Raw genomic sequence first — 16,921 nt, 5'->3', positions numbered from 1 at the left:
GCACCCATACTGAGCTCATCAATTTCAACAAATTTGCCTCCACCTTCCCCCACTCTCTGTTTTCCGTAGGGTTTGCTCCCTCCATGATTTCCTCTCCATTTGTCCCTCTCCAAAAGAAATTGTTGATTAGTACCATAATTTGTTGGTAATTTTAAAGACTGAGGAAGCAAGTGTGTGAATGAGTAGGGCAGTGCACCAAGGGCTGCAATGGGAGAACTTTGTATTTTTTTGATAATTTTAATCAACTATTTCTTTTGAGTTTCACTTCCTCAAAAGAAGCTGTGTTTATCCCTGTCAGTTGTTTACTACTAGTTAGTTGAATGTGAATAGTCCTTAGCATCTAATAGAAGAACGATCACTATCAGCCAGATTTTCCCAGATGTAGATCACTGTCCTTCCATCAGTAACAGCACCTCTTGAGGGAGGTACACAGACCCAGCATCGCCTCTCTGCTTTGTGTTTTAGCAAGCGTTCAGTGCCCTTTGCTCCTTTTAAATTAAGGACACAAATCCAGGGCTACAATCAGACTCCTACATATCTACAAATTAATCATGAGTCAATAGATTATAATTAAGCTAATTTTTAGTTGCCTGTGAAGTACACCTACCCTCCAGTAGTGGAGATCAGCTTTAAATCTGGCTCTCTGGTTGGCATAGTTCACCCACATAGTAGATAAACTTTTGATCATTAGTATGTGTACTGATTCACTTCTTATATGTTCAGAATAAATTTTCATGCAACAACGTTTCTTCATTCTTAGCTGCAAATATTGGTCAATATTTGTCTGAATTTAACGTATTCTTTTTCCAGGAAAATGTTCAGTATTTTTCTCCATCAGATTCATCTTTCAATAAATCAGATGAGTTTTTCACTCCCAATTCTGAACTGCTCTCTCTTTATTCAGAAACTTCAACTAATGAAGACCTTACTGAGAATCAACTTGCCAAAGAGGTAAAATGTAAATACAGTGGATTCTGGTTAATCAGGACCTGTGCATTTTGGCCCAATTAAGTGGTTGCCCAATTACCTAAATTTCATGGAAATACTTACAAAGGGTATATAAAAAAGACAAACTATAGTTTATTTGAATAACAAATTATGTAGTTAAATGAAATACAGAATGAATTAGAACAATAGTCAAACTCCTGGGGTACTGTGAAACTCTGTATTAATTCCTAATAGTTATCGACAGAGGAATTCATTCAGTGTACGCTGATGTATTCTTTTGATTGATCATAAATGAACACAATCAGCGCAGATACCTACCTTCAAATAGTGCTGTTGACAATTGCATCCTCCAAAACTTCATGATCATTGTAATAGTCAAGATGATTTTTGATACAGTATCTTCAAATTCTTCATAGGTCCTAACTTGTTGAAGTAGTAAAATTGTTTCATTTTTACTCCCAGCCATTTTTAGCTTTTCCAAGCCTGAATGCTTGAAACCGCAGTGAGCAGAACTGTTCTGAATTGTCTTACCATTTATTACTCACCAACTACCAGTGACAAAAATCACTGCTTTTTGAACACAAACATGCTATTTAAAAATTGTTTGGTCTAAGCATAGTGTAGTGTCTTTAAACAACCACATGACCTGCACGTGGCTGATGCTGATGTTAGTTAGAAAATGTTCAGCAACAGTGTCCTGTCCAGCTAAGCGGCATAGTGTCCCAAACAAACGAAGGGAATCCCGCTGATTTTCTAAATTTGTTTTTATTCTGTAAGAGTTGTCCCAAATGAGCGGCTGCCCTATTTAACCGATGGCCCAATTAAGCAGAATTCACTGGTACACTGTACAGCCACCTCCAACGGGATCCCACCACTAAGCACATCTTTCCCTCCCGCCCCCTCCGCTTTCCGCAGGGATCACTCCCTACGCGACTCCCTTGTCCATTCGTCCCCCCCATCCCTCCCCACTGATCTCCCTCCTGGCACTTACCCTTGTAAGCGGAACAAGTCCTACACATGCCCTTACACTTCCTCCCTTACCACCATTCAGGGCCCCAGACAGTCCTTCCAGGTGAGGCGACACATCACCTGTGAGTCGGCTGGGGTGATATACTGCGTCCGGTGCTCCCAATGTGGCCTTCTATATATTGGCAAGACCCGACGCAGACTGGGAGACCGCTTTTCTGAACACCTACGCTCTGTCCGCCAGAGAAAGCAGGATCTCCCAGTGGCACACATTTTAATTCCACATCCCATTCCCATTCTGACATGTCTATCCACGGCCTCCTCTACTGTAAAGATGAAGCCACACTCAGGTTGGAGGAACAACACCTTATATTCCGTCTGGGTAGCCTCCAACCTGATGGCATGAACATTGACTTCTCTAACTTCCGCTAATGCCCCACCTCCCCCTCGTACCCCATCCGTTATTTATTTTTTTACACACATTCTTTCTCTCACTCTCCTTTTTCTCCCTCTGTCCCTCCTACTATATCCCTTGCCCATCCTCTGGGTTCCCCCCCCCCCCGTCTTTCTCCCCAGGCCTCCTGTCCCATGATCCTCTCATATCCCCTTTGCCAATCACCTGTCCAGCTCTTGGCTCCATCCCTCCCCCTCCTGTCTTCTCCTATCATTTTGGATCTCTCCCCCCCCCCCACTTTCAAATCTCTTACTAACTCTTCCTTCAGTTAGTCCTGACAAAGGGTCTCGGCCTGAAACATCGACTGTACCTCTTCCTAGAGATGCTGCCTGGCCTGCTGCGCTCACCAGCAACTTTGATGTGTGTTGCTTGAATTTCCAGCGTCTGCAGAATTCCAGTTGTTATTCACTGTACTTCCCTGTTTTTACTGAGATAAGTGTCCCTAAATGTCTTTATTCTTCCTAATCATCAAGTAGGTTATTTCACTTACTGTATGTTTTTTTTTCCTTCATTGTCATCATTTTGAAATCTGGATTGAGGAACTGCAGTTAAATCAGAGTTTTCACTTCCTTTGAATTTGTTATTTATGTAGCCACTTCCATTTTTTATGAAAAGTCACCAGCCAAAGCCATTAACTTTTCCTCACACCACTGATTGTGGGTAATCGCTGAGCATCTCCAGCATTTATACTGGAGCATCTGGGAGTGAAAGATGGGGGAAGTTGATGGGTATTCTAAATAGGGAGGGATTTTGTTTCCATAATAAGATGAAAATTTTCACTGGCAAATGTATTGATGATCAGGACAGAGGCATAGTATTTGCAAAATAATCACGCATCAAGTTATTATAGAGTCATAGAGCACTACAGGACAGGAACAGGCCCTTTGGCCCATCTATTCCAGGGTGAACTGCCATTCTGACGAGTCCCATCAACCCACACCTGGACGTGACCCTCTATACCCTGCCCATCCATGTACATGTCCAAACTCTTCTTAAATATAGTAGTCAAACTGCATCCACCACTTCCATTGGAACCTCATTCCACACTCGTACCACCCTCTAATTGAATAAGTTCCCCCTCAGGTTTCCATTAAATATTTCACCTTACACCCTTAACCTATGACCTCTAATTCTAGTCTCATCCAACCTCAGTGAAAAAGCCTATATGCATTTATCCCATCTGTATCTGTCATAATTTTGTATATTTCTGTCAAGTCTCCCCTCATTCTCCTATACTCTAGGGGGGGAAAAGTCCTAACCTATTCAACCTCTCCCTGTAACTCAAGGTAATTTGGGAAAAGCATTGGAAGCAGAATTAACATTATCTTTCAAAAGGAATTAACTAGGTATAAACTTGAACAGAAAACAGTGCTATACTGTGCAGAGGAATTGAAATTGGTTTATTACTGTCACGTACAGAGGAAAGCTTGCTTTACATACTGTTCATACAGATCAGATCATTACACAATTACTGAGGTAGTACAGGTGAAACGGTAACAATGCAGAATAAAGTGTAATAGCTACAGAAAAAAGTGCACTGGTGCAAGATCATAAGGTAGATTGTGAGGTCAAAAGTCCATCTTATACTAGGGAATTATTCATTAGCCATTAACAGTGAAGTAGAAGCTGTCCTTGAGCCTGGTAGGATGTGCATTCAGGCTTTTGTATCTCTTTCCCGGTGGGAAAGAGGTGAAGAAGGAATGTCTAGGATGGGTAGGGTCTTTAATTATGCTAGCTACTTTACCGAGGCAGTGAGAAGCATGAGCGGAGTCTATGGAGGGGAGGCTGGTTTCTGTGAGCTGAGCTATGTTCTGCAGATTCTTGTGGTCATGGGTTAGATCATTTACCATACCAAGCTGTGATACATCCAAATAGGATGTTTTCTATGGTGCATTAATAAAAATTGGTTACGTTGATAGGGACATGCCAAATTTCTGTATCCTCCTGAGGAAGGAGAGACATTGGTGAGTTTTATTGACTGCAGCATGATTGGACCAGAATAGGCTGTTGGTGATATTCACTCCCAGAGCTTGAAGATCTCAACTCTCAACTTCAGCACCATAGAACAGTAGAACAGTACAGCATGGTACAGGCCCTTCAGCCCACAATGTTGTGCCAGCCTCTTAACCTACTTCAAAATTAATCTAACCTTTCCCTCCATATACCCCTCCATTTTTCTTTCATCTATGTGCCTAAGAGTCTCTTAAATGTCTCCATCATCACCCATTGCATTAAGTTGCATGCACTTACCACTCTCTGTGTAGAATAGCTACCTTTGACACACCCCATATTTTCCTCCATCCACCTTAAAATTATGCTCTCTCTTATTTGCCATTTCAGGCCTGGGGCAAAAAGCACTGGCTGTCCACTCAATCTATGCCTCTAATCATCATGTAATCACCTGTCAAGTCACCTCTCATCATCTTTCGCTCCAAAGAGAAAAGCCCTAGCTCACTCAACCTATCTTTATAAGATGTCCTGTAATTCAGGTAGCATCCTTCCTATAATGAATTGACCAGACCTAATAATGAAGACAGAGGAAAGTGCAATGCCCTCTTTCTAAAGTCAATGACTGGCTCTTTTGTTTCGCTGACATTGAGGGAAAGGTTGTTGGCTTGACACCATATTACTAAGGACTCTGTCTTCTTCCTGCACTCTGATTCATCATTATTTGAGATACTGACCACTTGGTGTCATCTGCAAACTTGCAGATGGAGTTATGAATGTATAGGGAGTAGAACAGAGGGCTGGGGATACAACTTGTGGAGGACCAGTGAAGGAATGTTTGAAAGGAGTCAACTGAAACAGTGTATTTTCAACTTCTAGTCTTTTACACTGCATCATTCTTCCTCCTATACTGCGTGGATGCTTAAACATCAAGTGATCACTCCTTGAGTTACCTACTTTTCTGTAATATACTCAGTCTTGGCCTGTCACTAAAATTTCTTGTTTAGAAACAAATCCCAGACTTCATTTTGTGAAAAGCAGATGCTACTTAGCTGCAAAACAAATAAAGATGGTGTTCTGAAGAACATTAATAGATGGGAGGAGTATTTCAACTTTTCACTCTCACTTGGCTTGACAATGAGAAAACTTAAGTTACAGATTTTAAAGAAGACAAGTAAGATCTGTATTTAAAAATAAATAGTATATGTAATTTGTTTTCTAGTCTGCAGATTCTGAAGAGGAGTTTGAAATTAACAGAGAAGTTTGTCAGAAGAACACAGTCTCTTTGAGAAGCTCAAGTGGTTCAGATATTGATGTTGTTGGTAAGTATTAGCATCAGCAATAACCTAAAGTTCAGTCACACATTGCAATCATCATTTGGAGAAACAACCATCCCAGTCTTAATTCATAAAAAATGAACAAACCACCAATTAAACGTGTGGCTGTGTGTACTCAAAAAAGAACCAGTCCATTGTAATCTGCTAAATGATCTGATTACCTTACCAGAAACCATTTAACATGTTTGTATTTTGTAATGAGTACAATCCCATAGGTGATAGTTATTATGGATTCCCCCCCACCCCCCACAAGGTTTACTCCCTAGTGCATTGTTTTTTCCATGATTTGGGATAGACATTTGAACCCCACAAGGATCCAGTGGTATAGTGGATTGGGAGGGAGTCACTTGATCCTGTTGTGGGTTCCTCAGTCACCAGCCACCCTCCAATACCTCAGCAAAAATGTGAGGCTTGTTTGTATTTGTAAGGCTTTGATTATTTGAGCACTGGTAGTATCTTGCACTTATAACTATCCTTATTTGGTGTTGGCCTCCCAACAATCTGAATCAGGACTAGTTTGCAAGCCCAAACCCAGCTAGCCTTCATACCAGTTCTAATGCCTTAGCATAGGCTGGTAATTAACCTGGGATCTTAATGATTTATAGAGCCTAGGCAACACCAAATACTTCAAGAAAATTCTGGTGTCTGCAGGACTAATAGTTTTACAGTTAAATTATTGTTCAGTATTTATAAATGTACGAACACAAATAAGTTCAAGTTTTTCAAGGAGATTTATCAAGAAAGTCTCACAGAATGAGATGGCATTTTTATACATGGTGATTATTGTGAAGCATGCAAGAACAGAAGCAGAAAAAGGTGACATTGTGGCATGCTTAATTTTTGAAGAGAACAATCTAGCGATTAGTGGTAAGGGAAAATATATAAAGTTAAATATGCTTAATTAAAAAACTGAAATCACATTTATTTGTTTATCAATTTTAGGAAAAGAAGTCATAGGTAAAGTAATGGAACGAAAGAACAGTAACGGAGACTGGAATGGAATCACTGTACTGAGCCCTACTGCATCAGCAGGGTAAGTTAATATTTAAACATCTACTTATCTGTCAATTTTAGGGATTGGAGATTGCAGGACGGTAAGTTGGTTTACCAAGTGTTTCTCAAGTCCTCTTGTGCAATCAGCCACCAATGGAAATAAAGTCATGGGAGATTTTACCCATCATTTTATCATTGTTTTAGTAGACATTTTACATCCACTGAGAGGGAAACCAGAATTTGAAAGGGTGGTGAATCTGTGGAATTCGTTGTTACAGATGGCTGTGGAGGACAAGTCATTGGGCATATTTAAAGTGGAGGTTGATAGGTTTTTGTTTAGTAAGTGCATCAAAGCTGATAGAAAGAAGGCAAAAGAATGGGTTTGAAAGGGATAATATATCAGCTATGATGGAAGGGCAGAACAGACTCAATGGGCCAAATTTGAATAGCAGATGCAATTTCATTGGTTATTCACTCAACTCTAGAACATCTGGATAGCGAAAATGCATACATCAGGTTCTCTTTATCAACTACAGTTTGGCATTACTAGCATTCTCTCAAAACTAATCAATAAGTATGAAGACCTTGACCTCAATAGCTCCTTATGCAATTAGATCCTCTATTTCCTCACTTGCAGAGTCTAGTTAGTTCAAATTGTCCACATCTCCTCCACGATCTATATCAACACAGGTGCACCATAAGCTGTGTGCTTAGCCCACCTGCTGTGTTTGCTCTTAGACTTATCACTATGTGGCTAAGCACAGCTTCAGTGCCATATTCAGGTTTGCTAACAGCACTACTGTTGTAGGCCAAATTAAAAGTGGTGATTAATCAGCATATTGGAAGGAGATGGAAAACCTGGCTGTGGTGCCACAATAACAATCTCTTACTCAATATCAGCAGACCAAGGAGCTGATTATTGACGCCAGGAGAAGGAAGCCAGAGGTCCATGAGCCAGTCCTCATCAGAGGATCAGAAGTGGAGAGGGTCAGCAACTTTAAATTCTTTTGTATTATCATTTCAGCTGACCTTTTCTGGGCCCAGCATACAAGTGCAATTACAAAGAAAGTTCAGCAGCTCCTTTACTTCCTGGGGAGTTGGCCAAGTTTCGGCATGTCATCTAAAATTCAACAAACTTCTATACATGTGTGGTGGAGAGTATATTGGCTGGTTCCTTCACAGCCTGATATGGAAACAATAATGCCCTTGAACGGAAAAGCCTACAAAAAGTAGTGAATATGGCCCAGTCCACATCAGTAATGCCCTCCCTACCCCTAAGGACATCTACACAGGATGTTATCACAGGAAAGCAGCATCCATCATCAGAGATCCCCACCACCCAGGTCATGCTCTCTTCTCACTGCTGCCATCAGGAAGAAGGTACAGGAACCTCAGGACTCACACTATCAGGTTCAGGAACAGTTACTACCCTTCAGCAATCAGGCTCTTGAACCAAAGGGGTAACTTCACTTGCCCCATCACTGAACTGTTCCCACAACCTATGTGCTCACTTTCAAGGATTCTTCATCCCATGTTCTCAATATTTATTGTTTATTTATCTCTTACTATGATCTCTTGATTTTTGTATTTGCACAGTTTATTGTCTTTTGCACACTGGTTGAACACCCAGTTAGTGCAGTGTTTCATTGATTCTATAATAGTTACTATTCTATTGTAGATTTATTGAGTACACCTGCTGGAAAATGAATCTCAGAGTTGTATATGGTGACGTATATGTGCTTTGATAATAAATTTACTTTGAATGGTCTAATTCTGCTCCTATATCTTATGGTCAAAAAGTCTGTATGTCTGTAATGGCCACAAATAAGAGAAAATTTGCAGATGCTGGAAATCCAAGCAAAACACACAAAATGCTGGAGGAACTCAGCAGTCCAGGCAGCATTTATGGAAAAGAGTACAGTTAACGTTTCGGGCCAATATATTTCAGCAGGACTGGAGGAAAAAAGATGAGCGGTAGAGTTAAAAGGTGGGGGGTAGAGGAGGGAGAAACACAAGGTGATAGGTGAAACCCGGAAGGAGGAGAGGTGAAGTAAAGATTGGTGAAAGAGATACAGGCTGGAGAATAGGAGAGGACAGAAGGCCTTAGAAGAAAGAAAAGGGGGGGGGGGCGCCAGAGATTGGCAGACTGGGAGATGAGGTAAGAGAGGGAAAAGGGAATGGGGAATGGTGAATGGTGGGGGGGGGGCATTACCAGATGGCATGAACATCAATTTCTCGAACTTTGGATTCTACCATCTCCAGCCCTGTATCTCTTTCACCAATCGACTTCCCAGCTCTTTACCTGGAAATAAAAGAAGTAAGATTTATGAAAATTGTATCTAGTGTGTATTTGCTCAGTTTATTCACTGGTCAGGCAATCTTTTGACTGAGAAATAAACTCACTAGCAAGGTGCCAGTGAATAATGACAAAGCTGTTTTACTGTGAGCAGTAGTTTGATATTAAAATATACTTCTTTATTCAATTGAAATAACTTTCTTTTACAAGATTTTGTTTTATCCTTCTGACCTAGATCGTTTTCTGATATCCAGGACTTCTCCTGCATTCCATGTGACAGATGTTCCATTGATAAAATGCGCACGAAAACACCTTTGTGTTCAGGTGGACCAATCGATAACAGTACTCCCCATTCTGTCATCACAGGTAAGTAGGAGGCAAATGGAAGAGTAAAAAATATTGTAGCTGTTTCACTGATCACAGTGTTAGGGTTCTTCTGCTACTGGAGAGGAAGGGGGCAGGTTGGGTGAGGAAGCACTTCAGTTATGTAGTAGTGTATTACCCCAAGAAGGCCATGTGAGTGGCAGCAGTGCCATTGATGTGTAAGAATATAATAGAACAGTACTGAAATAATTGACTATGAATGAAAGGGTATTGTATGGATTAGTCTTGAAAGTATTTTTTATCATGGATAAAACAAATATTTTGTCATAAGAAGGCAAGACGGCTGTATTTCATGAGATTTGAGATGTCACTAAAAACATTAACTTCTACAGATGTACTGTGGAGAGCATTCTGACTGGCTGTATCACCATCTGATGGGGGGAGGCATACTGTACAGGACTGAAGTAAGCTGCAGAGAGTTGTAAAATTAGCCAGCTCCATCATGGGTACTAGCCTCCATAGTATCTAGGTCATCTTCAAGGAGTGATACCTCAGAGAGATGGCATCCATCATTAGGGACCTCCACACCCAGGACATGCCCTCTTCTCATTTCTGCCATCAGGATAGAGGTATAGAAGCCTGAAGGCACACACTCAATGATTCAGGAATAGCTTCTTCCTCTTTGCCATATGATTTCTGAATGGACATTGAACCCATGAACATTACCTCACTATGTTGTTTAATTTCCTATTTTTCTGCACTACTTATTTAAGTATTTTATATGTTCTATGGTCTGATGGAATCAAAATTGAGCTTTTCAGCCAACAGACTAACCACTATGTTTGGCATAAGCCAAACACCACACATAATCAGAAACACATCATCCATACTGTGAAGCATGGTAGTGAATGCATCATGCTGTGGGGGTGCTTCACTACATCAGGTCCTGGAATGCCTGTGAAGGTAAAGGGTAAAATGAATGCAGCAAAATACAGGGAGATCCTGGAGGAAAACCTGATGCAGTCTGCAAGAGAACTGCAACTTGGGAGAAGATTTGTTTTCCAGCAAGACAATGACCTCAAGCATAAAGCTAAGTATACAGGAATACAGTACTTAAAACAACAAAGTTACTGTCCTGGAGTGGCTAAGCCAGAGTCCAGACTTCAATCCGCTTGAGAATATGTGGCTGGACTTGAAAAGGGCTGTTTCCTCACAATCCCCATGCAATCTGACAGAGCTTGAGCAGTTTTGTAAAGAAGAACAAGGAAAATTTGAAGTGTCCAGATGTGCAAAGCTGATAGAGACCTATCGAGACAGACTCAAGGCTGTAATTGCTGCTAAAGGGGCATCAATTAAATACTGACTTGATGGAGGTCAATACTTATGCAATCAATTATTTTGAGTTTTAGAGCTGTAATTAATTTAGGTCACTTTGTAGAAATCTGTTTTCAGTTTGACCAGAGTCTCTTTCTGTTGATAGTGTCAAAAAAAACAAATTAAATCCACTGTGATTCAGTTGTAAAACAATAAAACATGTAAATTTCTGGCAGTGGGGGGGGGAGGTTAATTCCTCCTCCCCCCCACCACCACCATGGAAGTTTACATGTTTTATTGTTTTACAACATATACACACATGCATATAAATACATACATACACAGGTTTATTTTTATCTCTGTTATCATGTATTGCATCGTACTGCTGCTGTAAAGTTAACGAATTTTACAACATATGCCAGTGATATTAAACCTGATTCTGAATTCAATAAGAATCAGAATCAGGTTTATTATCACTGGCATGTTTCATGAAATTCATTAACTTAGCAGCAGCAGTTCAATGCATACTTAATATAGAAGAAAAAAAATAAATCAATCAATCCATTACAGTATACGTATATTGAATAGATTAAAAATCGTGCAAAAAAACAGAAATAATACATATTAAATAAGTGAGATAGTGTTCAAGGGTTCAATGTCCACTTAGGAATCAGATGGCAGAGGGTAAGAGGCTGTTCCTGGATCACTGAGTGTGCACCTTCAGGCTTCTGTACCTCCTACCTGATGGTAACAGTGAGAAAAGGGCATGCCCTGGGTGCTGGAGGTCCTTAATAATGGACACTGCCTTTCTGAGACATCGCTCCTTGAGGATGTCCTGGGTACTTTGTAGGCTATACTCCTAATGAAGTATAGCCACTGTTTTGCCTTCTTTATAACTGCATCGATATGTTGGGACCAGGTTAGTTCCTCGGAGATCTTGACACAAAGGAACTTGAAACTGCTCACTCTCTCCACTTCTGATTCCCTACGAGGGTAGGTATGTGTTCTTTTGTCTTACCCTTCTGGAAGTCCACAGTCAGCTCTTTTGTCTTACTGACATTGAGTGCCAGGTTGTTGCTGCGACACCACTCCACTAGATGGCATATCTCACTCCTGTATGCCCTATTGTCACCATCTGAGATTCTACCAACAATGGTTGTATCATCAGCAAATTTATAGATGGTGTTTGAGCTATGCCTAGCCACACAGTCATGTGGATACAGAGAGTAGAACAGTGGGCTAAGCACACACCCTTAAGGTGCACCAGTGTTGATCGTCAGCGAGGAGGATATGTTATCACCAATCTGCACAGTTTGTGGTCTTCTGGTTAGGAAGTCGAGGATCCATTTGCAGAGGGAGGTACAGAGGCCCAGGTTCTGCAACTTCTCAATCAGGATTGTGGGAATGTATTAAATGCTGAGCTATAGTTGATGAACAGCAACCTGACATAGGTGTTTGTGTTGTCCAGATGATAAGCAGTGAAGCAAGCGTGCACAAAATACTGGAGGAACTCAGCAAAACAGGAAGTATATATAGAGAGGAATAAACAGTCGACATTTCAGGCTAATACCCTTCATCAGGACTGGAAAGGTGGGGTGCAGTAGGCAGAATAAAAAAGGTAGTGGGGTGGGGAGGAGTACAAGCTGGTAGGTGATAGATGAGACCTATGATGGGGAAGGTAGATGAATGGGGTTCTGGTATGTGTTTTATTGAATGTTCTAAGTCAAAATGAGCTTGAATCAGATCTCATACAATTCTGTTGTACATCTCTCCTGCTACCACTAGTGTTTGGCATAAAGAACACTTAAAACTCTGGATTTCAGGCATACCCACTTGTAACCAGCAGGGAGCATTTTCCCATACGTGAAAAGAATAGGATTTAAAATTATATTTTCTATAAAAAGAAACTGGGAAATTCTCGGCTGAGATAGCAGGACCAGCATTGTGTGCAAGGGGAACTCAAGTATGAGGATAATGGAAGAGTAGCACATTACCAAATACACTGATGTTTCCATTAACACAAGAAATCCTGCAGATGCTGGAAATCCAGAACAACACACACAAAATGCTGGAGGAACTCAGCAAATCGGGCAGCATCTATGGAAATGAATAAACATGTGAACCTAAACATCTATTTTTATTAATTGTTTATTCTTCTCCATAGATGCTGCCTGACCTGCTGAGTTCCTCCAGCATTTTGTGTATGTTGCTGTGATGTACTGAGGAGCTGTGGGACTTTTGGAGGTGTCAGTATTTGGTTAAAGTTTTAATAACTGTGATGCCATCTTTTGTGAGCAAATTAACTGCTGGAGTTTGCTAAATAATATTAATTAAAATGAACCCCTAATAAAAAAATTGCTTACAGAAGTTCAATCTTCTTTCTTTTTAATTTGAGTGTGCTAAGATTTGAATAGACCAGGCAAGTAATATGTCCAAGCAACATACACAAAAAATGCTGGTGAACACAGCAGGCCAGGCAGCATCTATAGGAAGAGGTACAGTTGATGTTTTGGCCCGAGACAATAGGTGCAGGAGTAGGCTACTCAGCCCTTGGAGCCAGCACCACCACTCACTGTGATCATGGCTGATCATCCACAATCAGTACCCTTTTCCTGCCTTCTCCCCATATCCCTTCACTCTGCTATCTTTAAGAGCTCTAACAGTTTTTTGAAAGAATCCAGAGAATTGGCCTCCACTGCCTTATGAGACAGAGCATTCCACAGAACCGCAACCCTCTGTGTGAAAAAGTTTTTCCTCAACTCCGTTCTAAATTGTCTATCCCTTATTCTTAAACTGTGGCCTGTGGTTCCGGACTCCCCCTAACATCGGGAACACGTTTCCTGCCTCTAGCGTGTCCGATCCCTTAATAATCTTATATGTTTCAATCAGAGACATCGACTGTACCTCGTCCTATAGATGCTGCCTGGCCTGCTGCGTTCACCAGCATTTTTTGTGTGTGTGTTGCTTGAATTTCCAGCATCTGCAGATTTCCTCGTGTTTGCGTGAAGTAATATGTCCATAATATGTCACTTCATAAAATTAGTAAATTAATGTTATTCTCTAGGGAAGAATGTTTCTTCAGGCTCCTGTCCACATCACATTAGTTTTGAATCACTGCTGCTACGATCTAAAATCATAGATACCTCCTTGTGGCAAAGTACTGAGTCAAGTGTGTTATCTCCTGGGACATTTGGAGCAGCTTGTGAAGAAGCCAGCAAAATCCAAAATCCAATCACTCTTCCTGTGAGTAACAATACTTAATCTTCATGTGCACAAGGGTTTCTGCAAACACTGAAAACCCAGACTTAACACATGCAAAATGCTGGAGGAACTCAGCAGGTCAAGCAGCATCTATCAAAAGGAATAAGCATTTGCTGTTTCAGGCAGAGTCCTGATGATGGGTCTAAGCCCGAAACGTTGATGTTTATTCCTTTCCATAGATGCTGCCTGACCTACTGTGTTCTTCCAGCTTTTTATATGTGTTACTCTTAATCTTCATATTTCTGCTTTATTATTTTCCAGGTTAACTCTCTCTTGCCACTCCACCCACCCAAGCTACTCATGCATCCTGTAACAACATTAATGTTGCACTGATTTTTACCTGTAGTATTTCCCCTTACTTCCCCATCCTCACAACAGGGAAGTTTGACTCCTTACTGGTTCTGAATGTGTCTGGGATGAGTGGGCATAGAGCCTTTTTTCCTTCCAGTTCATACTCCTGAGAAACGTTGATATGGCAGCTTCTTGACTGAAGACTGCAAGAAATTGCAGAGTTGTGCACACAGCTCAGTCCATTCCAAAAACCAGCCTCCAATCATGGACTCTGTATTCTCACTGTCTCAGTAAAGCAGCCAGAATAATCAACAACTCTTCCCTCCCCCACCCCCATGGAAAAGAAGATAAAAAGCTTGAAAACATACACCAGCAAGGTCTAGGATATCCCGCCGTTAAAGATGAACTCTTGACCTCAGTCTACTTCTTCATGGCCCTTCCAACTTATTGTCTGCCTGCACGGCACTTCCTCCGTAACTGGAACACTAGATTCTTCATTTTGCTTTTCCTTGGTACTTTTTAAAAAATATTATCTGTATAGATGGCTTGCAAAACTATGATTGTCATGACAGTTTTTCCATTTCCTAATCCCACATCTATTTCCAGAAAAAGATTGTCATAATTTTAAATGTTATTGAAATTGTGCTTCAGTACTCTTGAGTGTAGGACCTGGTTTAGTGCTTTTTAGAAGCTTGACATTTCAACTAGATTTGGTGCTTTGTTGGAGAGCTTTTGTTAATCCCTAAAACCTTTCCTTCTATCCTAAAATCTCTTCTGGGTGGTCAGATTTTTTTGCGTGATTACACTCTTAAGTGCCTTAGGAGGTTTTATGTGCAGGACCAATTGTATTAAAACATAGAATATTAAGACCATATATAGGAGCAGAAGTCATGGGCTGATCCAATTCTTCCAGTCATCCCCACTCCCCTGATTTCACCCTATACCCTTTGATGCCTTGACTAATCAAGAACCTATCTCTGCCTTAAATACACCCAATGACTTGGCCTCCACAGCTGCATGTGGCAACGAATTCCGCAGATTTACCAGCCACTGACTAAAGTAATTTCTCCACATCTCAGTTCTAAAAGGACATCCTTAAATCCTGAAGTCGTGCCCTCTTGTCCTAGAATCCCCTGCCATGGGAAATAACTTTGCCATATCTAATCTGTTCAGGCCTTTCAACACTTGGAATGTTTCTATGAGATCCCCCCCTCATTCTCCTGAACTCCAGGGAATACAGCCCAAGAGCTGCCATTCGTTCCTCATATGGTAACCCTTTCATTCCTGGAAACATTCTTGTGAATCTTCTCTAAACCCTCTCCAATGTCAGTATATCCTTTCTAAAATAAGGAGCCCAAAACTGCACATGATACCCCAACTGTGGTCTCACGAGTGCCTTATAGAGCCTCAACGTCACATCCCTGCTCTTATATTCTATGCTTCTAGAAATGAATGCCAACATTGCATTCGCCTTCTTCACAACTGACTCAACCTGGAGGCTAACCTTTAGGGTATCTTGCACAAGGACTCCCAAGTCCCTTTGCATCTCTGCATTTTGAATTCTCTCCCTATCTAAATAATAGTTTGCCTATGATGTTGTGTCAACCTTTTAAACTACTCTAAAATCAATCTAACCCTTCCCTTCTGCATAGCCCTCCATTTTTCTATCATCCCTGTGCATAGATAAGAGTTTCTTAAATATTCCTAATGTATCTTCCTCTACCACCACTGTGGCAGTATGTTCTATGCACCCATCACACTATTTATAAAAACTACCTCTGACATCCTCTGTATACTTCCCTCCAATCACCTTAAAATTACATCTTTTCTGCCCTGGGAGAAAGTCTCTGGCTGTCCACTTGAGCAATGCCTCTCATCTTGTACACTTCTATCAAGTCACCTCTCATTCTCCTTCACTTCAAGTAGAAAAGCCCTAGCTCACTTAACCTGTCCTCATAAGACATGTTCTCTAATCCAGGCAGCATCCTGGTAAATCTAGCCCATACGCTCTCTAAAGTTCCTTCATCCCTCCTATTAGGCAACCAGAAAAAAACAGTATTTCAAGAGTGGTCCAAGCAGGGTTTTATAGAGTTGCAACGTTACCTTGCAGAATAGTCATCGGGCATTTTCATAATTGAATGTTACCAAATACAACTTCAAATCAGTGTGCTTCAATCTTAGGCTGCTACATCAGTGTTCAACATTGCTAAGTGTCAAGTGGAGCAGGAGTGTGGACAGACATGTGCAGCTCCTCCCAATCCCCCAACTCAATTGACAGGTAAGATGTTTCTTCAGCACATTGAGTTCCTCCAGCTCATTGTGAGTGTCCCTTTGACAACAGCATCTGCAGATTATTTTGTGTCATCTTCATTCTGCCAAGCAATTCACTGCATCCATTTACAATATGTCAATGTCCTGACTGTTTCATCCTTAAACCTTGCATCAGTGAGATATTTAAACAGCTGTCAGTCAGGGCCCAATCTCTCCTTAATCAGTGACAGCAGAACTTTAGATTGTGGTCCTTCCCCAGAGTCTTGGCTGCACTAAGCTTCAGCATGGCCCTCAATACAAACCCTGTATCTGGAATGTGCCAGTTGAAGTAATCTGGCTGGAAAACCAACATGTTGCAGCCAGACCACAGTGCATCTTTGACCAAGTTGATATCTTTTGGCAGTAATCGATATTTGTCTGTGTCCCTGAGAAGAGTCTGTAGATTCAGAGACAGAATCTAATATTACACAACTATTTAGAATGAGTCTCAACAAAGACCACTTCATCCCTTCCAAGACC

The 16,921-nt window shown here is 41.0% G+C and overlaps 1 protein-coding gene across 1 annotated transcript in view; it reads left to right on the top strand.

The window, feature by feature from the left end:
* LOC134336733 (inactive serine/threonine-protein kinase TEX14-like) overlaps positions 1–16,921 on the top strand; it is a 29,216-nt gene that overhangs the window by 1,643 nt on the left and 10,652 nt on the right. Inside the window, exons 3-7 of the mRNA XM_063031144.1 lie at positions 5,538–5,637; positions 6,595–6,685; positions 9,177–9,307; positions 13,644–13,822; positions 16,313–16,409. Of these exons, the coding sequence (XP_062887214.1) occupies positions 5,538–5,637; positions 6,595–6,685; positions 9,177–9,307; positions 13,644–13,822; positions 16,313–16,409 (598 nt within the window). The remainder of the gene's footprint in view (positions 1–5,537; positions 5,638–6,594; positions 6,686–9,176; positions 9,308–13,643; positions 13,823–16,312; positions 16,410–16,921) is intronic.

This window comes from Mobula hypostoma, chromosome 23, assembly GCF_963921235.1.
Source record: "Mobula hypostoma chromosome 23, sMobHyp1.1, whole genome shotgun sequence".
Lineage (NCBI taxonomy): Eukaryota > Metazoa > Chordata > Chondrichthyes > Myliobatiformes > Myliobatidae > Mobula > Mobula hypostoma.
The sequence above is the reverse complement of the archived record's forward strand: the minus strand, read 5'-3'. Positions and strand labels throughout refer to the sequence as shown.